This window comes from Dicentrarchus labrax, unplaced genomic scaffold (assembly GCF_905237075.1).
Source record: "Dicentrarchus labrax unplaced genomic scaffold, dlabrax2021, whole genome shotgun sequence".
Lineage (NCBI taxonomy): Eukaryota > Metazoa > Chordata > Actinopteri > Moronidae > Dicentrarchus > Dicentrarchus labrax.
The window spans coordinates 4,864,485-4,887,317 of record NW_026136722.1 but is presented as its reverse complement, the minus strand read 5'-3'; the positions used below and the strand labels follow the sequence as shown (position 1 = coordinate 4,887,317).

General features: G+C 44.9%; 1 protein-coding gene across 2 annotated transcripts; it reads left to right on the top strand.

Annotated features, from left to right (window-relative positions):
• The first annotated feature begins 215 nt into the window (after window positions 1-215).
• On the top strand, window positions 216-20,881 carry wizb (WIZ zinc finger b). Of its 2 annotated transcripts, none has more exons than XM_051387291.1 (17): window positions 216-459; window positions 1,009-1,180; window positions 1,260-1,461; window positions 1,741-1,816; window positions 2,447-2,595; window positions 2,699-4,351; window positions 5,611-6,051; window positions 7,143-7,547; window positions 9,461-9,601; window positions 10,015-10,578; window positions 10,674-11,129; window positions 11,252-11,755; window positions 12,060-12,635; window positions 12,719-12,930; window positions 15,878-16,133; window positions 17,232-17,397; window positions 17,839-20,881. In XM_051387291.1, exons 2-17 carry the CDS (start codon window positions 1,079-1,081, stop codon window positions 18,212-18,214), a joined length of 6,279 nt encoding a protein of 2,092 aa, XP_051243251.1. In that variant the 5' UTR covers window positions 216-459; window positions 1,009-1,078; the 3' UTR covers window positions 18,215-20,881. The 2 variants fall into 2 exon arrangements, with proteins under 2 accessions (XP_051243251.1, XP_051243250.1); XM_051387290.1 differs by having other exon boundaries at window positions 15,815-16,133.
• The last annotated feature ends 1,952 nt before the right edge of the window (window positions 20,882-22,833 follow it).

Sequence of the window (22,833 nt, the reverse complement as noted above, 5' to 3'; positions counted from 1 at the left end):
AACGATATCACTGTGCCACGTTCACCCAGCTCAGTCTTGTATTTTCTTGGCACAGCAAAGTGTCGTAATGAAGAAAACGCTTCCCAACACAAACCCTCTCACATATCTTGCGTAAAAACGCAAATAAAAGCGAGCCCACTCGAGAAAGTTGAACTTATTCAACTTGACTCTGGTGTTTTACTCGAAACTCTTCTCGTCACCCTCCCCGTCGACGTTACGTACGCTGCCGTGGCGTGCCTGCAAGCCAAATAACATGGAGTCCTCTGTCTGGCATCTTCCAGGGATCCCTGCAAAAACCCAGGGCAGCGATTAAAAGAGCAAGTTTGTCCATGGGAGCCGTCGGAGCCGCTGGCGAGCATCGTCTCGGGGCGTAAAAGCTTCAGCTCCGTCCCGAAACTATGACGAACGGTGCTTGAACAGCCAGCCTTTCCCTGCGATCCGCAAACCAGGCCGATTTCAGTGAGTATTTGCACTATAAAAAAAAAAAAAAAGAAGAAGAAAAAAAAGAAGCTGCAGCTCATAGGCGTTTGGGGTTTTAAAAGGCATTGTGCGCCGATGTTTTGTTGTTATAGTCAGCTGACAGCGACTGGATCGATAGCGGCCACGTCCTCTGAAGCAACAGAGGCCAAACCCGTGGGACACCTTGAGGTACCCGGGCATTTTGCTGCTTTTTAGAGGGGCAGCATAGGAGGACATGGGCCTGAATATAAAGGCCACTTATTTATGTAACCATTTGGGCGCCCTATTTCATTCTTTAAGACCAGACATATTGTGAAAATAGGTCAGACAGTCCGAAAACTGCAGCTGGCAAAAAAAAAAAAAAAAATACTGAGGACAGCCAAAACACGACGGATTCTGCAGATTTGACACTTTCATATTATCTGATAAGCCTCCTGATTCTTCCTCACATAAACATGTTGTATGCAGGTTACTACAGTGAGCAGTAGTTGGTGAAACTTCTAACCCCCTAGAAACTTTTGATTTGTTTGTGTGTGTTCATGTTTCCAGAAGAAGAAGAGACTGCACAATGTAGGCAGGCTGGTCATCAGTGGGACTCCATACTGTTCTCTGGGGGACCATGGAGTCAGAAGGGCGACCCCTCACCCCAGGGACCAGCTATGGGCCCCCACCCTTCAACTCAGCACAAAACCCTGCCACCTTCCTCAACTGCACCTTACAGGTAAAGACATCATCAGCCGTAGCATGCATCGCTCTCTTTCCCATTATCTGACCATGTACATTTCTATCGTCGCCTCCAGTCCTCATGTTCTCCAGATGTGAGGGACGGCCTGATGTCTGCCAAATGCTCTTGGGGCCATGCTGGAGATGAGGGCCCCAAGCAGAGCGAGGGCACTCAGCCCAGTGTGGACCGAGGGAGGAGCGCACAGAGGAGATTCAGGTCCTCAGCCTTTCCTTCCTCCCTAAGCTGGGACTCTGACTCTGAGAAAGAAACACTAGATGGTAACACATGGCTTAATATCTATCGGAAACCTGTTGCACACTTCTCAGCAGTAGCACAGTAGTGATTACACAGCAAAGCTAGAAGTAGCTCTGGATTTAGCTATGTTATATATTTATAATTGTTGTCCTCTTATTGTTTTAAATGTCTGCATGTAGTCTCTCATCTTTCTCTCTCTATGTAAGCGGAGTATGCACTGTATTTATGACTGTGGATTGTAACTGTTAAGCTGTGAAGTGATGTTCCTGTGGTTGTGTGTTTTGTGTGCTGTTATGTGTCAGAGGAGGAGCTACAGCACTTTTCTAACCCTCATGGTCTGGCTGCTCACAGCCCAGGATCTCCTTCTTCTGGACTCAGGTGAGGAGGAGGTACAGGAGGAAGAGTACAGCGAGTTGTTTGGTGGTGAAATCATCTGTAAAAAATACAGACAGAGACATCCAAAGCATCAAAGGCAGATCTTTTGTTTTAGTAAATATAATCAGGGCAGAAGCCAGGATTTCTGAGGTCATGAGTTGTAGTGCACCCTCCCACCAACAGACAAATTATTTGATTTTTTTTACAATATATAATTGATTTATTTAACTAAAGTTTAATTTGAATGTACCAGCTGTTCAAAGTATTTTTTTACAGAGTTACATGAGAAGATTGACCCCACTCTCAGTCTGCACAGTAAATATGAAGCCACAACCAGCAGTAGGTTAGCTTAGCTTAGCATAAACTGGAAACGGCATCAGATGTCATATTGACATATACAAAGTCTACAAATACTACAATCAGCATGTAAAAAAAATACTCACCACGTGTATGTTTTTAATCGTACTCCCTCAAAATCCCCCTAAAACCCACAAAACTTCCAGAAAAAGTAGAAAGGACATGACCTCAGTGTCCTCACTTGTAACTGATCTGTAACTGTGTCTTGTTTCAGGCAGAGATGCTGCTTTCAAATGTCACAAATGACAAATGTTATGTAATGTATTTCCTTTCCAGACTTGATAGTGAAGATGACCAAGAACCTGAAAAAGTGCAGCACTTGCATGGCGAGCCTGACTCACCTGCCCCCGTGGATGAGCACAGCGACAACAATGAGAGCACAAAGACTGAAGAGCCAAACACATCTCAGCTTGGCCCAACAGAATGTAAGTACCATAAGGAAGAAACAATATGTGCCCGCACACTTGATATCTTTCTTTTTATCTTAAGGCGCCGTTCATTCATAATTCCTCTGTTTTCTCTTCGCAGTGGCAGACAGCAAAGTCTGGAATGTATCTGAGGGAGCTGAGCTGTTTCTGGCCAAAGTAAAACCAAAGGAAGGTTGCCAAATGGAGGAGGAGGCGGACAATAGTGAGGGAGAGAAAAGGCCCAAGGGAAAAGAAACGAAGGAGCCTGAGAGAGATGTGTACAGCTTCCCTGGAGACTCAGACCCCGAGAGTCCCCCTCCTGCCCCCTGGGCTCACTGCACATTCATTCAGCGGTGCAGAAAGAAGAGGGTGCTGCTCAGGCCCTTCTCCGGACTTGGCACCTTGAAGCGCACATTGCCTGAGACTGGCAAGCGAGCAAGAGTGAGTCCTCAAAAATCTAAACCTGCTGAGCCTGCACAGCTGAATCGAGGCGCAGGGGTTTATGATTTCGAGGAAGTCAACTTTGGAGAGGGAGCAGTGGAAGAACCGATAAAGTTCAGAGACAGAGGAGGGAAACGAGACAAAGAAAGTGAGGTGGTGCCAGGTAAAGAAATCTTCACCTGTGTGGAATGTAGCATTTACTTTAAGAAGCAGGTCCACCTGCAGGAGCACATAGTCGAGCACTGTCAGAGTGGTGCAGGGGGTGGCAGGCGTTTAGGAAAGGGCGGCCGTTTTCGGTGTATCGAGTGTGGATGGAACCTGCCAAATCGGCTCGCGCTGGCAGACCACCACAGAAGGCACCAGGAATCCCGTTTGAAGATCTTGGAGGAGATTGAGAAACTAAATGAAAATGGGGAGGCAAGGGAGATTCAGAAACTCGACAGTAAGGTTGCGAAGCATATAAGCCCAGACCCAGCTATTATGCAAGACGCAAGCACAGCCTCTATTCCAGGCAAAGAGTCAGACACAGAAATAGTCTCATCTCCACCTCTTTCCCCAGCCCCAGTTTCAACACCAGACGCAGACCCAGCAGTTCTCGACTCAGACTCGACTCCTCCGAATTCAGCTCGCACTCCAGCTCAGGCCCGAGCTGTTTCCACCTACCGCCGCCGCTTTGTCTGCACCAAGTGTAACTTCAGCACAAGAACCTCCCAGGCGCTGGCTAATCACACCAAGACCCACAACAGGAAAAAACCTGCTCTCCAGGCTGACTCTTCATCCCCTGGTTCCCCACCATGTGTGGCATCCTCTTCCCTGGCCTGTGGTCATTGTGCCTTTGTGACCTCAAGTCAGACTGTAATGAGGGAGCACCAGAAACTCGTTCACCCAGGACAGGTCACCATCAGTGGGGCGCAGGCTGATTCAACTGGCCAGCATTCAAGATCTAATGTGGGTGCTCGAATTTCAAAACCCACCCTAGATTCTGACCACCTCTCTGGGTCTGGAACTGGATCCCTGTCTGATGCAACTCAAGGCAAAAGCCAGCAAGAAGTCACTGCCTCTGAGGACAGCACAATAGCAGACAGCGCTGCAGCTCGGCCCACAAGCCAGGTGGTTCTGAAGTGTGTTGGGAACAGGAGATTCAGCAGAAGAGGGAAGACATGGCCTGATCTGGCAAAGTTTCACCCCAGACTGGATGATGACAAACTGTCCGGGAGCGAAGAAGAGGAGCAGGACGGAGATCAGAGCACAGAGCTTGACACAGAGTGTTCCCAACAAGAAGCCAACTCATCTGTTGAAGTGAAACCGCAAACCAGAGCACGATCAAACACAGGTGAGACTCAGCGTTATCATTGATTGCACGTACATGCTCACAAACCAGATGTGAGAACTCTGTTTTTAACATTTGGATATATTTCCCTAGAACCACAGATTTTATGCTACTAGCTCATAGCTTTGTGTTGCAACTGCACAGAAAACCTGATCATACAGGAAAGATAAAAGCTGCACTAATCAATATTTTCAGTATAAACAATGGATCAAATAACTATGTGTAATGTGAAATGTGTCGCTTGTAGTGCCAAAACCAAACAGATTTATCACCCGACTCTGCAGTTCACCTCATCTTAAAGCTAATTATTTAGATTTTTCTGGCCCGCAACTTTACTGCTTTGGTTCACCCTTACCGCTCACATAGTGTTGTTTCTAGGCTTCAGCAGGCAGCTGTTTTCAGTGGAAAAGCTATAAAAACCCACAGTGCCCAGTACCCAACAGCTGACAGTAAAAGGTAGTGACTAGCTGGTGAACATAATGGAGCATTTAGCAGATAAAGAGCCAGATATTTCTCTCAGGAGTTGGTGGAAACTAAAATAGTGCTTAAAGTAGAGTGAATATTGGACAGCACACGACTACAAAGGAATACTAATAACTGCGGGATGTGTAAATAAGCAGCTGTTTGCTAACACTTCCAACCATTAACAACTTTATTATGCCAGTATGCACTCCTTCAGAAATATTCCTTTCATGTATGCAAACTCTTACAGAAAGCTGGTTATGGGTGTGCATTGATCATTTCTGTAGCAGAAGTTTAGCTGTGTTAGCATTTTGAATCCCTGAAAGAGTATTCAAATTAAAGGTCCAGTGTGTAACATTTAGGAGGATCTATTGGCAGAAATGGAATATAATATGAATAGGTATGTTTTCATTAGTGTACAGTCACCTAAATATAGGAATTGTGTTTTCAATAACGTAGAATGAGCAGCCACTTCTAAGAACATGAACTTCAATGTTTCCACAGTAGCCCAGAAGGTACATTTCGCAGCCACCGTAGTTTTTCCTTCGCTCTTGGAAAGGGAGGTTGAATCATGGCCGTAGATGCAACTAAATCCTACACACTGGACCTTTTAATGCAAGAACTTGGGAATAATCAGATTACTCAAATTAAAATTATTAAGTGTTGAGGTTAAACATAAATACTTGATGGCATTAGAGATGGACTTTAAGAGCTGCTCATATAGTAATTTAAGTTGCATACTGTTGCAATTTAAGTAGGATTTGTCTGTTTATTCCACATTGATTTTTTTGTCATTATAGATGACTGTTCAGCGCAGCAGAGCTCTACATTATCGCTCTCTCTGAAGAAGAGTGTGAAGGACGAAGACAAGCTGGAAGTGGAGAAAGATGGAAAGGTTTTCTTTTTGAGGAGGAGCAACCGGGTTTCCGCTGCTCCTGCAGAAATTGACAGTGATGATGATGACGACGACATTGACGAGGAACGCGTGCGACGTTTCCTGTCAGAGGGCATCTTGGATGAAGAAGACGACGAGATTGATGAGGACACGGAGACGCTCAAGAGTGTGGAGAGGAAATGCCCCTACTGCCCCGATCGATTTCATAATGGCATTGGGCTTGCCAATCACGTGAGAGGCCACCTGAACCGAGTGGGCGTCAGCTACAATGTGCGTCACTTCATATCCCCCGAGGAAGTCAATGCGATTGAGAAGAAGTTCTCCTATCAGAAGAAGAAAAAAAAAGGTCAGCGGCTTGTTGAATGTATTTGTTAAGCTGTGTGGATGAGCAGAATTTAGACAGACAATGCCTTTTGTGTTGTCTTTGTTTTTAATATGCAGTATGCTCAGCACAATGACCCTGACGTGAGCTGTAATGTATATTAGCCCAGTGTAGAGTATTTGTTTCTTTATTTTTTTCTTGCACAATCAAAAATTTACATCATATTCAAGAGTTCAATACAGTTCACAGCAACAGAACAACTGAGTGACAACAACACATAAAAAGGAAAATTACAAGACAAACATAAATAATAATGGAAAAAAACTAAAACAATTGGTCAATCAGGAATTAAGTTACATATATAATCAGAATCACATTCAGCAGAACACATACTTCCAACTTCGGTATTTTTTGTGTTGTTGAGCTCCTCTCGCTCAAATTTTTTATTTAATTTTCCCATCTGGTAGCACTTTATGTGAACTACTTTCAGAAGTGGTTGCTATAACGTAAAGCAGTGGTCCCCAATGTGGGGAAGCAAGGGTCACAACATAAATCTGAATGGTTGGAAGAAAAAGGTACAATGTTAAGCATCACCATCTTAGCATGTTAGCATGCTAGCGTTTTCTAATTAACACTTCTAACACAAAATACAGGTGATAGGTGGGTAATTGGTTGTTGTACCAAATGTTATGGTGATCCATCCAATATGTATCAAGACATTTCACTCAAAACCACAAATTTTAATCTGCTGGTGGCGCTAGAGGTAAAGTCACCAAAGTCATGAGGGTTAATCCTCTGGGGACCGTGAATATCTGAACCAGATTACATGGTAATTTGTCCAATAGTTGTTCAGATCATTCAGTCCGGACCAAAGTGGTGGACTGACTGACAGACTGACATTGCCATTCACCACTAACATGGGTTAAAGTCACCCTTTAGTTGAACTTGTCACAAGTTCAACTTGTGAACCAAAACTATAAACACATTGATTCTATTCAAGGGGTCACAAGTCAAAGAGGCACACAGCTGTCAGTCAGTCCACAGCTGTCCAGTATCACACTGCACATTCAACCACATGTCTAAACTCCCGCTTGTATCGCCTGTCCTCTCCACAGTTGCCAACTTTGACCCGGACACATTCAGTGTGATGCACTGTGAGTTCTGTAGCGCTGGCTTCGACACCCGGGCCGGCCTGTCCAGCCATGCCCGGGCCCACCTCCGCGACTTTGGCATCACCAACTGGGACGTCACCATCTCGCCGATCCACATCCTGAGGGAGTTGTTCTCCAGCAGGCCCGACCTTGTAATCCCCACAGCTCCCCCTCGGAGCCCCGGCTCTTCACAGGAGGAGGGTGAGGAGGAAGAGGAGAAGGAAATAGAGGAAGAAGGGGAGGGAGTCATTGAGGTAAAGCTAGAGGGGGAAACGAGTGAAAGGACGCTGAGTGCTGCCGCGTCTGATGCACAGCCTCCAGCATCTCCCCAACACTGCAAGGAGGAGGACGGTGTAGAAGAGTGTGGCGGTAAGTTTTCATTATTGATCCAACCTTAAATGGACCAAATGCACCTTTCTTATTGGTCTGTGTGGTTATTCTGTTGGTTGCCAATGTGTTTGATAGTTACTACCTGTCTGTGTTTGCACTTTGAACTTGACACAGGGTCAATAGACCTCAGTAATGATAGATGGATGAAAAAGACTATTACAAATGCATAAAGCAGAGGGGAATGTGAGTTCAGATGCTGCCACTGTTGTTGTAAGTGAGTCTGTCTGTTTGCTTTTTACTGCTCTTTTTGTGCACTGTGTGAAGTGTTTGACTCAGGATGGTGGCTGTCGAGAAAAACAGCCTTAGTAGAGAGAGTGTGAGTGCGAGAGAGGGGGAGAGGAAGAGAGAGAGAGCGAGAGAGAGTCCCTGATGCCCGTGGTTGATGTGGCACTCGGTGCATTTATCCCAACCTCCGCCTCCACTCGATTGGTCACGCCTTAGCTTAGCGGTGCATATGGGGGCAAAATGGCTGCTTCCACCTCCCCGTAGACCCAAACAATAGCGGAAAAACTGTCTGGCCTCAGCTGCCGGGAGTCCGATGCACTGCGGTAGCGGACCGGTGAGTACCGCGCGCTGTAATTCCTGAGCACCGCGTGCCCTCGGATCACACACGGCGGCGTTGCACCGCGCGTCTCGCGCCGCATCTTCTGTCACATTGTAGCCAGACAACAGCCATTAAAAACTCTTTATCATGTGAGAGCACGTAAAGAAAATCAATGTCGCGCACAGCCATGCAGGTAGCCCATGACATGCATGTCAAAAGCTCATAAAGCGGGTCATTGGTATTGTTTCGGGTGTTTCCGTTTTTGCACGCGCGGATAAACGGTGGTGATTTTTCCGCTGTTGTGGTATTGTTGTTACAGTTTGTGTGTTCCCAATGCCTGCGAGGGTTTTATTGTGCACGTCTGGGATGACGTCCAGTATTTTCAATGCTGCAGGATCTCTAAAATTACCTACAGTTGCCCAATCCTCGCCATTTTACTTTGCTTTGATTTTTGATAGAGGACACGCTGTGCTTTCAAGTGCATGCATTTGTGCACGTTTTAATCCCAAACTAACAGTGAGATTGCTCAGGAAAACGTGGTAACTTTGTGGACTGAAAGCGGTCATAGTCAGTAATCTTATTACAACTTATCCGGATCAACGAAGTATAATCGAAGTATCACTTTTACTTGGAAGTGTCTGCTTGCTCAGTGTTACTCACTGCCTGAATGGATACAAAGTCAAGTTAGCGGTTTGCTACTTTGTTCCGTTTTTATAAATACTCGGCTGATTGTGGAGTATTATCTTCATTATAATAGATGGTGTTATAACGCTGCGCTCCGAGGTGTCACATCGCCGCTCTTTTACAGTCAAGAGATGAACTGACAAGCGCAGAGCCGCCCACCAGACAAAAAGCATTGTCTGTCTCCACGTCTCTTTTGATTTAGCGATTTGTCGCAGAAAATGGCACTTTTGTCCCAGGAATGCCTGACTGCGGGGAACCAAGACTGCCATGTTTGTTTCATACAGTAGTGCAATTATTACTTTTTTGACAGGGATTCATTACTTGAATTATTTCCACGTACATTTCCCTACAGAAGACGTTGTAATGCGCTGTTATTACAAGGACTGATAAATTATAGGCAATGAGCTCACAAGACTGAGTTGATTTTTCTGCCTCTCAGGCTGCGTCTTTTATTTATTCTCAAGGCACTCAAAAATACATTTATATGCTTTAAAAGGCTGACTTGATTTTTTTTTTAGAAGCATAGAAATGTAACTCTGTTGCCAGATTGATTTTTGTCAGACACCAGCATTTATTTTAAGGTGATTTATTGCCACAGTCTCTTAATTGGCCTAATTAACATGGCATTTCTACACTTATATGGATATTGTCTGTTATGTTTTAGGTGAGAAGGAGGAAGCAGCTGAGGATGAGGAGGAGCTGCAGCTTCCAGCTCTGGACGGTCTGAACTCGAGCCCCGGGAAAACAGGGCTGTGCAGTGTGGACACAGACTGCCTCCCTCCTGGGGAGGATGCAGACTCCAAGGGTGAGAGAGAAATATGCGGAATGCTGACCCCAGAGTGTTGACAGGGGATTGGATTTGCTACAGTAAAGCCTTATCATAGCTGTCAGTGGGGAAATTGTAAAACTGACCTCGGGTCAGCATCCAGGCGTGGTGACACTACATCAGAGAGGGGCTGTCCCTAGGGAGATCCTGGGAGGTGGACACATGTATTTAGGAGCTAATGAGAATACCTCCAACTCTTGACTAGTGTTGCTGCAGACTGGGTGAAGATGTAGACAGGGAGGGTAAGTGAGCGGACATGTCCCCTGGGGATATCTGTGGGCTCCACTGTTGCTTTGCAAAACTTTGTGTTAGTGCTGCTGGTTAAAATAATGACAGAATGTCAGTGGTAACAATTACTTTGAAATAATCAGCTGTTCTCGTCTCTTTTGCAGTCCACAACTTGAAGTGTGAGGTGTGTGGAGCTCAATTCGAGACCCGGCGAGGGCTGTCCAGCCACGCCCGCTCCCACCTGCGGCAGCTAGGCATCAGAGTTTCAGAGAGCAGCGGAGCACCCATTGACCTCCTCTACCAAATTGCCAAGGAGCGCAACAGAGACGCCCAAATAAGCTCACCTCTTCTGGAGCCCCTTTCAGCCAAGAACTCCTCCCCGTCTGCTCCTCAGAAAGATGAGGATTTAGAAGACATGGACTTAGACGAGAAGCCCATCCCTCTCTCCCTCCTGGCCAAAGCAGTGAAAGCAGCGCCACCCTCTTCCTCCTCCACGCCTACACCTTCTCCTGGTGCCTCTCCAGCTCCACCTCATTCTGGCTCCCCTTCCTCAGTAGTGAGGAAAGCCCCCATTTCCTCTCTGCTGCCCGTGTCTTCCCCCTTGCGCTCTCCGGAGCACAAGGGTGGGGGAATGAAAAGCTTGACCTCTAACCTCTCTGCCCCCACCACTATCACATCAACCAAACCTCTGTGGGCGCCACAGGAGAATGACGCTCCTCTCAACCTCAGTAAGTGTTGCTGCCCTCACTGTTAACTTTTTAAAAAGTAACTTTGTTTGTTGTTTTTATGAGCTTTAGTTCCGTTATTTCTTCTCCATGTGCAGCACTGGAGGTGGACCCCAACAAGGATATCGTTTGTCAGCTGTGTGGCGCCTGGTTTGAGACTCGGAAAGGCCTATCCAGCCATGCACGAGCCCACCTGCGGCACTTTGGGGTGGAGTACTCTGAATCCAAGGGCTCTCCCATCGACCTCCTGAACCAGCTCATTGATACCGACGACTTCAAGCACAAAGCCAGTGCACTGCAGCTCGACAGCCACACAGAACCACGGGGCCTCACCACCGCGCTCTCCTCCCCAAAGCAGTCCTCCTTGCTGAGCCTCTCCTCCTCTACATCTTCCTCCCTCCTCTATAAGGTGACCACAGCTGGGGGTGGGTCGACATCCAAAGCTACCTCTTCCTCTGCCTCATCTTTACTTGGCCCACCCGCCAAGCGTCTCAAGTCTTCTTCCATGCGGGTCTTCCGCTTGAGTAGTGGAGAGCTCATGGCCCTTCCACACAGTGAGTGTTTGTTTCACAGGGTTGTGTAACAGGAGAATTTCTTCACATAAAGTGGGCTTTATTTTTAATAATTAGAGATGTTTCAATGAGGTATAATTCTGTTCACCTCTCTAATCTCCTAGGTGAACCTCCAAAGGAAATAGGCTGTGAGTTCTGCGGGGAATATTTTGAGAACCGCAAAGGCCTCTCCAGCCACGCCCGCTCCCACCTGCGCCAGATGGGCATTACTGAGTGGTCTGTCAACGGCTCGCCAATCGATACCCTGAGGGATATCATCACAAGACGGGGCCTGCCATGCGCTCTTCCTCTAAAACCTCTCAAAACTCCGCCTCCGTCCTCTCCGGGGCCCCCTCGATCACCTCTGTCAACCTCCTCCTCTCCTTCAGCGACCCTCCTCAGTCGTCTACCTTTCGCCTTTGCCCGCCCCTCCAGCCCTCCTCAGTCCGCGGTGTCTAAATCAAGCTCGGCTCCACCAACTTCTTCTTCTAGTGGGCTGATCCTCAAGCTGAAGCCTGAGCCGGTGCAGCTGGAGGTCACCACCCCTGGAGCCGTAGGGAGATCTGCCGGCTTCTCTGGTGAAACTGTCAACTGGAGCAGCTCTGACAGTGTGTTCCCCCTCAACTTGGGTAACTTGAACATTTTTGTCTCAAGCAATTTAAAAGCATAGACATTTTAGGAAATACACTTGGTGTCAGATAAGATCATTGATAGCACTCTCATGTCTAAATACGAGCAGCAGCAGCCAGCTACCTTAACAAGCTAATGAGCTCAGTCATAGGACAGTTATAGTAAAAAGAACTGTTTAGTGGATCCAAAGCATGGGATAATAGAGTGCATGTTTGCATTAAACCAGTAATTCTTGTAGTGTTTGTCCACTCATACTCATATATTGATCTAAGCATTGACTTTCTCCCTCTGGTCTTTCCATAGCAATGGCCCATGAAGTAGAGCCTACTAGGGATATTCGTTGCGAGTTCTGCGGGGAATATTTTGAGAACCGTAAAGGCCTCTCCAGCCATGCCCGCTCCCACCTGCGCCAGATGGGCATCACTGAGTGGTCTGTCAACGGCTCGCCCATCGACACCCTGAGAGAGGTAATGCACAAGAGAGGGGTAGGCGCCTCCTCTCACTCAGACCAGGGAGTGAAGAAGGAGTCAAGCCAGGGAGCCAACAGTCCTCCATGGGAGAACACAGGGGGCATCGGCAGTTCAGAGGGTTTGGGTGTTTCAGGCTACCAGTCCTCCAAATTCCGCAAATCTCCTCTCAGTTTGCTGCAGTCGGGGTCGAGGCTCCACAAGCAGGGCCTGGGGTCCGTGGGCACATCTGCTACCCTGTCTGGAGGGAAGTTCTTCAGGATCTCCCCACTGGGGAAAAGGCCTCTGTCTGAGGAAACCCAATCAGTGGAGACTGGCCACTCACCACCACATCAGCTTAAGACATTCTCACCTCTGCCACATGATTTCTCCTTCAAAAGAAAACCGTCCCCAGACAAGCACGGACACCAGGGTGAGTCACTGACTGGTCTTTAGTTTTTCTGTCATGTTGATAATTATTCTCACGTCACCTTGCTCCTTTCCTGTACGTTTCAGATCCCAGTTGTGAGCTGTGTGGCTTCTACTTTGAGAACCGTAAGGCTCTGGCCAGCCACGCGCGAGCCCACCTGAGGCAGTTCGGTGTGACTGAGTGGTGTGTAAATGGATCCCCCATTGAGACACTTAGCGCCTGGATGCGCAGCAGGCCGCAGAAGGTGTTGGAGATGCATCGTAGCTACATGCAGGGTAGCCGTTCCACCCTCAAGAAGGTGAGGAGAGCCAGTTAGTTCATTTTAACGCAGGTCCGTGCAGATGTTTTAACTCAACTCAGCAAAGTTGTTGGGTGCGTGAATGTTTTGGGGGGTTTTTTGTCCTCAGAGAAAAAATTGAAAAAATCAGTGGAAGAACTTGTGCCTCCCACTAAGCTAAGCAGCTATACAATACAAGATCATAACCTGCGGTGTTACCTTCCTGACACACTCACTTCTCTCCCAGTGTCTTTGAATAGGCGTCTTGCTTGGAGATCTAACACGCCTCAGCTGGTGGCTCGACAGACATTTTGTGTCTTGGAAAGCTTCAGACGTGTTGTCTAACAGCTTTGAGCCTTACTGTAGATCCTGTGTCTTTACACCCAGCAAAAATCACTGTGGGGACAGATGCCAGAGCAACTCAGCTATTGACTTGATAGTTGCCATAGTAACCAGGGTGCCTGGCAGCTTATGTTTCATCCTCAGATAAATTATGGCATGCTGTTGATAGAAGAAAACGTACGCTTTTTTTTTTTTTTTTCTTTTTTCTGTTTCTCCCTCCTGAATTAGTTTCTGGTGCATTTGCGTCACTGTCACACCTTTTCCCTGAGCTGTGATGTGACACACATACAGAATGGATCACATTTTTAAATGTCCTTGTAATCATATTGTAAAGATCTTTTTTTTTTCATAATGGAGAAATGAACTCAACTAAGCTGCATGTACTGTACGGTCGGCCTGTGTCTAAGGGACGTGTGGGCATTGATGGCTGATTAGAGGATTTGAAATAGCAACTATTTTGATAATTAATTCATCATTAAGTCGTTTTTCAGGTGCTAAACATTCCCTAGTTTCAGCTGCTCAGTGGATGGATGTGCTACTTCATATGATTGTAAACTCACTGTTTTGGGGTTTGGACTGAACAATTAATTTGAAGACATCGTATTGGTCTTTAGCAAATTGTGATTTCACTTCATAGACCAAATGATTAATAGAGATGATAACTGACAGATTAATCCATAATGAAAATAATAATGAATAAGGCTGAAATTAAATCTCATAAAATTGGTGATGTACAAAACCCAACGATGTTCAGATCACAATGTAATAAAACAAAGAAAAACTGAAATTAATTCAACTAAGTTATTCACATTTCATAAGCTGAATCCAGTTTGGCTTTTTTGCCTCATGAATAACTTAAAGGATTAATCAATTAAATATTTGACAATTAATGCTGTCAATCGACTAATCAATTCATTGACTAATTGTCACAGCTTTAGTGAGCTTACACCCGACTACATGACTGGTCCAGAGTAGTTGAGCACTGTATATAGTTTAGCATTCCTAGTTATATTTAGGGCTGCAACTGGCGATTATTGTCATTATTGATTAATGGAGTAGTTGTTTGGTCCATGAAGTGTTGAAAAATTTTAAAAATGTTGATCCCAAAGCCCAAAGGAACGTCCTCAAAAGTCTTTTGTCCACAACCCAAAGATGTTCAGTTTAGAGTACTTAAGATACCATAAAATATTCACATTTAAGGGGCTGAAATCAGAGAATTTGGAACTGTTTTCTTAAATTGTTGGCGACTAATCAAGTAATTGACCAATCATTGCAGTTCGAGTCGGATTGCATTGGTTGCAGACCTCTGGTTGGGTGAAGTTGGGCGGAGCTACCCTACGCTGGGAACTGTGATGTGATGTCACCAAACACCTAACTACTAATAAATTAACCGGAGAGCGAGAGACACGAGACGAGCTCTAATCAGGAAACATGAGTGAAAACCTGTGTGTGGGTGGGCTGTATGTGTGTACAGGCTTTTTCATTCTGAGTAACAAGGCCTTGGCTTTTTTTTTTTTTTTGGGGGACGAAAATAGTCTAGACTCAAGGTCCACTCACTGGCTTTCTGTTGAGTTTTCAAGTGAATGTCATGGCCTTCATTAGCAGATGAAAGATACCCACTGATTTACTTATAAGCTATCATCATTATTTATTCTTACCAAAGACGACCTCTGACGACTGTGAGTTGCTGTTGAAAGCACCAGAAAAAGGTAGTAAGTGGCCTTTAAGCCTTATGCGTTTGCCTTCTACAGCAGCTCATAAATATTGATGAGTTAAAGCGCAAAGCTAGAACATACGGATGTCTTAATTACCAAGCTGTCAGATACTAATTGGGCTCCTAATTGGTGCATTAAAAATGACAGGTGCGGTTAAAGTTTACGTAGTTGTGAATGTATAAGGTACGTTAAAACGCAGATTGTGCTAAATTAATTGTAAGTATTAGTTGGTTATGAGGATCTTGGTATTTATAACCAGATATAGATCAATTACAGAAAGTCTTAACTGCCATACTTATATTTTAAAATGTTGAGGTATTGACAGTATAATTAGTGGACAACGCTGCCAGGTCTTCTTAAACCTGCATTTTTTTCTAATGGCCAGCGGGGGGCGACTCCATGGGCTGCATAAAAGTCAGAAAGTATGGAGCCTTATGGGTACTATCAAATGTACGACCTGGAGAGTCGCTATTTTTTCCTGCTACTGACAAGTCGAAACTGCGCAGCCGATGAGCGCAACTCAACTCGCAGTATGTCACTGCTGCTGGCTCCGAAAAATCGTCATGGCGTCAACCTATTGTAATATCCCCCATTGGTTTCCAGTCATTATGCTAAGCTAAGCTAACCAACTGCTTGCAATTGCTTGACATTTACCTGACAGACATGAGAGAGGTATCAATCTTCTCCTCTAACTCTCAACAAATAAGGGCATGTCTCAAAATTTTGAACTATTCCTTGAACTAGTTATGTTTGTGTTGTTATTTCTAGTTGTCGTGGGGACCTGGCAGCTCAAATGTCTCCTGTAGATATAATGCTGATTAGAAAACTCATCTCTTCCCCTCTTCCAGAAGAGCAGCTCACCTCTCACTGCGTCAATGGATTCTGATCATATCCTCCCCATCTCATCGCAGAAGGCCTCCTCCTCCTCCTCCTCCTCGTCCTCCTCCTCCCAGTGGTCTTCGTCTTTGGCTGTAAGCCTGGTGCGACCGCTGAGCCGCGAGGTCAGCCAGGGCTCGTCCAAGACCGCTGATGGCGAAGCTGGTACCAATCTACTGTCCGCTCCCATCAGGCCCGGCCGCAGCAGTCCCAGCCTCTCGCGGCTCGCTGGCGGCCTCCCACTTCAAGCCCAGGTGGCACGCAGCGAGCTTAACGTCCGCCTGCCCAGAGGTACGTGAGGATACAGCATATGTTCCTGCTTTCATGCACTCCGTTAGGTACATTTGCCCGCATGTAACACGTACCCACTCCTGTACATTGTCGCTGAGGTAGTGCTGGGCTTCTGAGGAGAAACATTTTAACCATTTGACTCTTTAAAACTACTGAAATTCTCTAAAGCTTGTTGGCTGTTTTTAGTCACGCTTTAGCTCAATGACAACGACACTGCGGTTACAGAGTCCACCGCTTTGGTCTGGACTAAAATATACTCTGTACACCTTCTGGATGGTTATACAATTTTGGACATTAATGTCATTAATGCTCCCCAGAAGATGAATCCCTTATCCCTCCTAGCACCAGCAGCAGGTTGATATTTGTAGTTTAGAGTAAAATGTCACGACAGCTAGTACCTGCAAAACTAAAATCATTCCCATCAGCTTCGGCTGTTCTTTGTGTTTCGCTCTAATCAGCAAATGTTAGCATGCTAACACGCTAAAGTAAGCAGTGTTTCTGCCAAACAATGCCAAGGTTTGTCACTGAGAGCATGTTAGCATACTGACGTTAGCATAGTAGCTCAAGTACAGACTGACATGACGGCAGACTTTGAAAAAAAAAGGGGACTGACCGCAGCGACACAATAGCGGGGGTTAACTGCTGGATACTTTAGATGTAAGACAAATGAAAAGAGGCTGTTGTGCTTAAAGAAAAACAAAAACACTGAGAGCGAGGGGTTTCATCAGGGGAAATAAAAAGAAATGTTAGGAGGAGAGCCACAGTACTGAGCTAGCCTTTGTTTTCAGTGACAGCGAGTGGCCTTTCATCCTTTATTTTCTGACACTGAATTGGCTTGTATTATTTCTTTGAAACGTAGTGAAAGGGACACATTTTTACACCTTATCAAGTGAAGTATGTTTGTACAAAATTAACCTTGCAAGCACAAAATGAAATAAGAAAATGGAGAATTATTGCACTTCATACATTTGCTGAGTTTAGAAAGAAAACTCCACCTTATTGGTTTTCAACAAAACAACTGTAATGCATTAATAATAGCAACACTGGACTGATGCACTCACATACTAGTCTTTTGCTGCTCCTGCTCCTCTCGATAAGGTTTTGAGCGGCGGCCCCTGAAGCACCCGTCTTGCCCTGATGGAACTGAGAGGGACAGCGGTCCTCCTAAGCCACCTCGCACAGGCACCGTCCCCGCCCTGGTGCCAAAGCCACCCTCCTACCCGCTGGTCAAACTGGTGGGCAAGTTCTACACCCTGAAGTGCCGGTGAGTGGACCCCGTGTGTTGGAGCAGGGCTTCCCAGCGCCCAAGAGAAAATGTTCCGGGCCCTTGACATTAGACATTTAGAAACAGCGGCATTAATAGAACTGTCTGGCTACATTTTAAATAGTCCCATAATCCCCAAGCAGCAATCCCCACCCCAACCCCCTGCTGAGCAGTACTCTACTTTTAGTTGCTAATGCACTATATTGAGAGTAGTGAATCATTTGGGATTTTCAGGCAACATGAATGAGTGCTTAAGTTCTAATATAACTGCAGTACAAAAGTTTTAACAGAATCGGCTGCCCCCCGAGGGAGTTTAACACCATCAGTTCCCATTTTATTGCTTTGTGTAGAAACTTTGCTGAAGCCACAGTAGATGTAGATTACTTGCAGTGTTGTTCTGCGTAACTCCCAGCTTTAATGTCTTTTTCTGTCCGCATCCAGGTTCTGCGAGGTGGAGTTTCACGGTCCGCTGTCGGTACAAGAGGACTGGATCAGACACCTCCAGCAGCACATCCTCAAGATGAACTACAACAAGCCTGCTGCGCCCAAAGCAGCCTCCGCTGGACCCCCTGCCCCAGCTGATGACCCGGCCCCGGTCCAGGCCTCTGCCCCAGCCTCCACCTCTACCTCTAGAACCACCTCTACCACACCTGCCCTCAACTCCACCCCAACTCCCACCACAGCTCCCAGCAGCCGCTCCCCTACGCCTCCGGCCGAATGTGCTCCGCCTGTCACTGCCACAGAGATAGTAAAGGTCTCAGAGGAGCAGCCCACGCCATCACCAACTGCTATTGCCCTCCCCACCCAGACAGTGTAAGCTCAAATTCATCACTGTCATTTGATCCCGTTTGTTTCTTCCTTTTTGCAGTTTCTTTTCGTCCATCCATTTCTTTCCTTTGGCCTTCACAAAGTGTTGTTGAGGAGGAGTGTTTCCCCTCCAAAGAGCCCTCTGAGCACCTTTTTGAAGCTTCCTAGACTGTTACTAAGTCCCGTTACCATGGGAACGAAGCTCTCCTGGCTTATCTGAGCACCGGGGCTGGATGATTGTGGGAAGTGTCCAAGGTTATGAGGAGAGATGAACCAATGTTTTGTGTTTGCCTTGCCCATATTGAATGTCCAGGTGATGACGCGGACCGTTGCTGTACCCCTCCTCCCATTCACTGGGCAATTTAGGGGTTAATATAGCCCTTTAGCAAACTTCAACCCACCTTGTCTACTACAGCCCCCCTATCCCCCTTTCCCCTTATGACCAGTGCGTTACTAAGACCTGTGAGACTTTGACCATTTCTATCAGCACGCTGGTAGTGCTGGCCTCAGCCTCTCACCTACAGGTCCTGACTGAGATTAAATAACATTTATAATCATGCTAGTCTTGTGGTGGAGACTTCAAACACATGGTACAGGTAGTGTTAAAACAGGCACTTTTAATGTTGACATTGTCACCAAGCACTTACTGAAAAGCCCATTTGAATGGGTGAAATTTGACAAAGACTAATTCCGATTGGTTAAAGGAGCAAGAAGTGGAAGCACACCCAAAAAGGGAAGATCCCCCGAGTTAACTTTATAATGAAATACTGACCCCAAAATATACATTTTGTTTGAATGTAGCTTAAAGCACCTATTAATACCTTTATATGCACACATACATACACAATCAAACGTATGCCCCATGTTAGTATACCATTGATAGTTGTACCTTTCATGATGTTACTACTCCACAGTCTGCTGTTTTCGGCAGATAGGGCTGCTGTTGTGTTGAAGACACAGTCGCTTTTTAATCTCCCTTTCTGGAAGAAGCTGGGCCATAGAAAACCTCCAAGGTTACATGTTTCAAGTTGTTCCATTCACAGTGTTGCCATTTTCTTCCTGCCTTTTTCAACCCAAATTATTATTTATTTATTATTATGCATCTGAATGTGGTAAGCTAGGTCATTTTAAAGCTAAAGTAGAACTTTGGAATGTTTGAAAATAGGTCAGCGGTGCACTTTTACACTGGTGCACATTGTGTGTGTGTGTGTGTGTGTGTGTGTGTGTGTGTGTGTGTGTGTGCGCGCGTGTGTGAGTGTGTGTGTGTGTTAGTTTGTTTATGTACATACATAGCAAGTGTGCATTTGTTTCCCATTTTAAAGAGACAGACAGAAGTAAAACTGCTTGATAGTAAGACACCCCCTTAGCTCAAGGTGAACTAAATGTGGGAGCCTGTCTGTACGTAGTCTGATCAGGACTTATATGCATCCGTTGTCATGTTAGGATGTGCCAAAGAGTCTGTTTACTTTCTTGTCTTGCCTCTGTAAAAGCTGTTTACATTGGACCTGATGGTGGAGGAAACTCTTGCACAGCTATCGAGTTCCCCAAGGCTCCACACTGAACAATGGACTGAACCGGCGGTGATCTACATCCACTACATGCACCGCCGAGTCTCCCTCCCCCCAGTTTAAAAGACTCGGGCTCCTGGAGCGGCTTCATGGGACTCATGTTGTTACTGTAGGGTTAGATTATTCCAATTAAACACAAACACAAACCAAACTCAATTCCACGCAGGGCTCTTGAGAACGGTCGGCCCTCAGTCCAAACACAAAAACACGCCTGGCCTCGGGCTCTCGAGGCTGAAGTCTGTTTCTTTCTACATTGCTTCAGCGTGCGTTCATATGAACCCACAACTGAAGCAATAACTAAAGGGTCCACGTAGGCTGACGACCTTTAAAGTTTGTTCCAGTGTTGCCCATGTTTGAAACATGACTGTTCGATCCAAACAATACCTAAACCCTTTTATGGAGTATAGATACATACTATATAACTACATGTACTTAAGAAACTGTTGATGCTAGTAGAGCTATCAGCAGTTCTATTAGCAAGGTAGTTAAAAAAATAAGTGATCTTAATTCCTCTATCGTGATTTGATTTAAACCTTTGATGCTATGTATTTTTTATTGCTCTGTGCATTTCTGTATTTGCAGTCCTGCAAGGTGAATCTTAGAGTATTTTTTATTTTTATCCGTTAGTCTCTCCAAGCTGAAACTTTGGTGCTGGTGAGAATGTTGCAGGTCGGGCGCTGGCGAGTGACTGAACGCGAGGAAAACATTTTAGTGTGATTGTCACGTCCTAATATCAAAGGACTCTAATAAGCAGGCCTTAAAGGGGACCACTTTGTACGGTGAGATATGATCCTCTCTCTGCATTCACAAGGTAATAGACACTGTAGCCTCTTGCAGGTCTGCGGCTGCATTACTGCGTAAGATGTGAATCAGAGGCCGGTGCATTAGAGTTCCCTTTTAAGATTACCTGACTAAGCCTCAGCTGGTGTAACTGGCTGTTTTGTGAGTGTGTGCGTGTGTGAATGAGTGTGTAAAAAGACAAAAGTGAGATGACAATGACGATTTAAGAAGAAAAAGATGCAGTTGAAGAAAGAACTGTACTGTACACAAAGGGTTAAGTTTTAAGTGAATCAATTCCAGAACAAACAATAAATGTGATTTCAATTTCAGACATTGAATTTTTGACTTTATTGTCACATTACAGCACATCTTTGCAAGTGTCCAACACTCTATAACTCTTGGTTGTAACGGTTTGTGGCCACTAGGTGGAGGTATATTATTAGTTTTATGTTTCTTGGTTAATTTCAAGCACATCTGACTTTTTATACAAACCTTAGATGGCAGGGAAAAGGAAGGAATTTAATAGACCAGAATGTGGAAATTGTCTTTGGCTTAACCACACTGTAAACATTTACAAACAAAACAATACAGTTAATCTAGAATGAAACATCAACAATGGAACATGAGTTTAAAAGACACTCAGAGGTTCAAATATTCAACAGTCTTGCACTTGGAAACAGAAGTTAACAAAACAGACTAATCACAAGGTTCATTTAGTTGCTGCTCTGGAGCTTTTGATCATTTTATGCCGATATGGATGAAAGATCCTAAAACTGGAATTTAAACATCATTCATGACAACTAGACCCAGTTTGCTGATGAGGATCATGCACTATAAATGAAAGCTCCAGAACAGCTACCAAATTGACATAGTGGTGAGATTGTTTCTGGAGTTATAAGAGTATTAAAGAGAGGGGATGAGTACAAATTGGTCTATAACTGAGGGTCACTTACAATGTGAAAAGCCTTGTTCTCTGTGTTTAATGTTTCTTATTTGCACCTACGGCATCCTTATATTTTTACTAGCTGTATTTACTATTCATTCTTCAGTTTTTCTTTAGTTCAAAAATTCAGGTTTCCACACCACATGATTATGTTAGAAAACACTTAGACCTTACACCGATCAGCCATAACATAATGAGTACTGACACATGAAGTGAATAACACTGATTATCTGGTTATCATGGCTCCTGTCAGTGGGTGGGATATATTAGGCAGCAGGTGAACATTTTGTCCTCACATTGATGTGTTAGAAGCAGGAAAAATGGGCAGCGTGAGGATTTGAGCGACTTTGAGGCCAAATTGTGATAGCTAGACAACTGGGTCAGAGCTACTCCAAAACTGCAGCTCTTGTGGGGTGTTCCCGGTCTGCAGTGGTCAGTACCTAACAAAAGTGCGCCAAGGAAGGAAAAGTAAAATTGAGTGTAAAAGATTTTTTTTAAATTTCCTCTACTACTTAGCAGTAATAACCAAGGTGCTAAAATGGTTTTAATTTGCGTCTTTATTATACAATCAGAAAGAATAGATCTGTCTATGACAACATCTATCTAATACTGCAATCAATTTATATTGAAAGTCAAACACATTTGTGATTAAAAATGTATTAATGCAAATCCAAAAACAAATCCACAGGACAGGAAATCTGTGATCCACAGGACAAGAGCACCATTTATACATTAAATCCAAGGGCCTTTTCATTTGAATTAAAAGCCAAAATGGAATCAATGAATGCAATTCTAGCATAATGTGTGGTCTGTTGGACATGATTAAATATAACAAGTTGAATCAGTCTCACGATGTGTGGTCAGATAACTAGACTGTGGACTACACGCCTTTATACACACCATTACAGTTTCTCTATGTTGTTGGCAGCTTCTTTTCACCACCTCAGATTAAAAGCTGATGATTTAGTTTCAGTCAGAGCAGAAAAGCAGCTAAACTGGCTCTCCTGTTGTCAAAGACATTTATCTCATAAAGGGAGAATGATTAAAGGTTTGAGTTTTTCTTCATACTGCTTGGCGGGTTTTTCTATCATAAGGTGAAGGATTAGCAACATTTAAGTCAGTAAGTTATGCATATAGGCATTTTCTAACAAAAACAGATGTTTAAACCTGGAATAACAGAGTTTTTGGCAACTTGGGTGCAATGGAAACACCATCTGAGTTGATACAGAGCGATGTTATCATTCATGTGAAGTCATGTTTGTGGCTACCTGAATGTACGAGCAATATTCCCGCTCTCCTAAACTCCTTAAAAAAATATCTAGCTAGCTTTTTCACTGA

Excerpts from the sequence above, each read along its gene's own strand:
- wizb (XM_051387290.1), top strand. The coding sequence starts at position 1,079 with ATGGAGTCAGAAGGGCGACCCCTCACCCCAGGGACCAGCTATGGGCCC. Across the intron at positions 11,130-11,251 it reads GCTCATGGCCCTTCCACACA|GTGAACCTCCAAAGGAAATA; the intron begins GTGAGTGTTTGT and ends CTAATCTCCTAG. Across the intron at positions 12,931-15,814 it reads GCCGTTCCACCCTCAAGAAG|AAGAGCAGCTCACCTCTCAC; the intron begins GTGAGGAGAGCC and ends CCCCTCTTCCAG.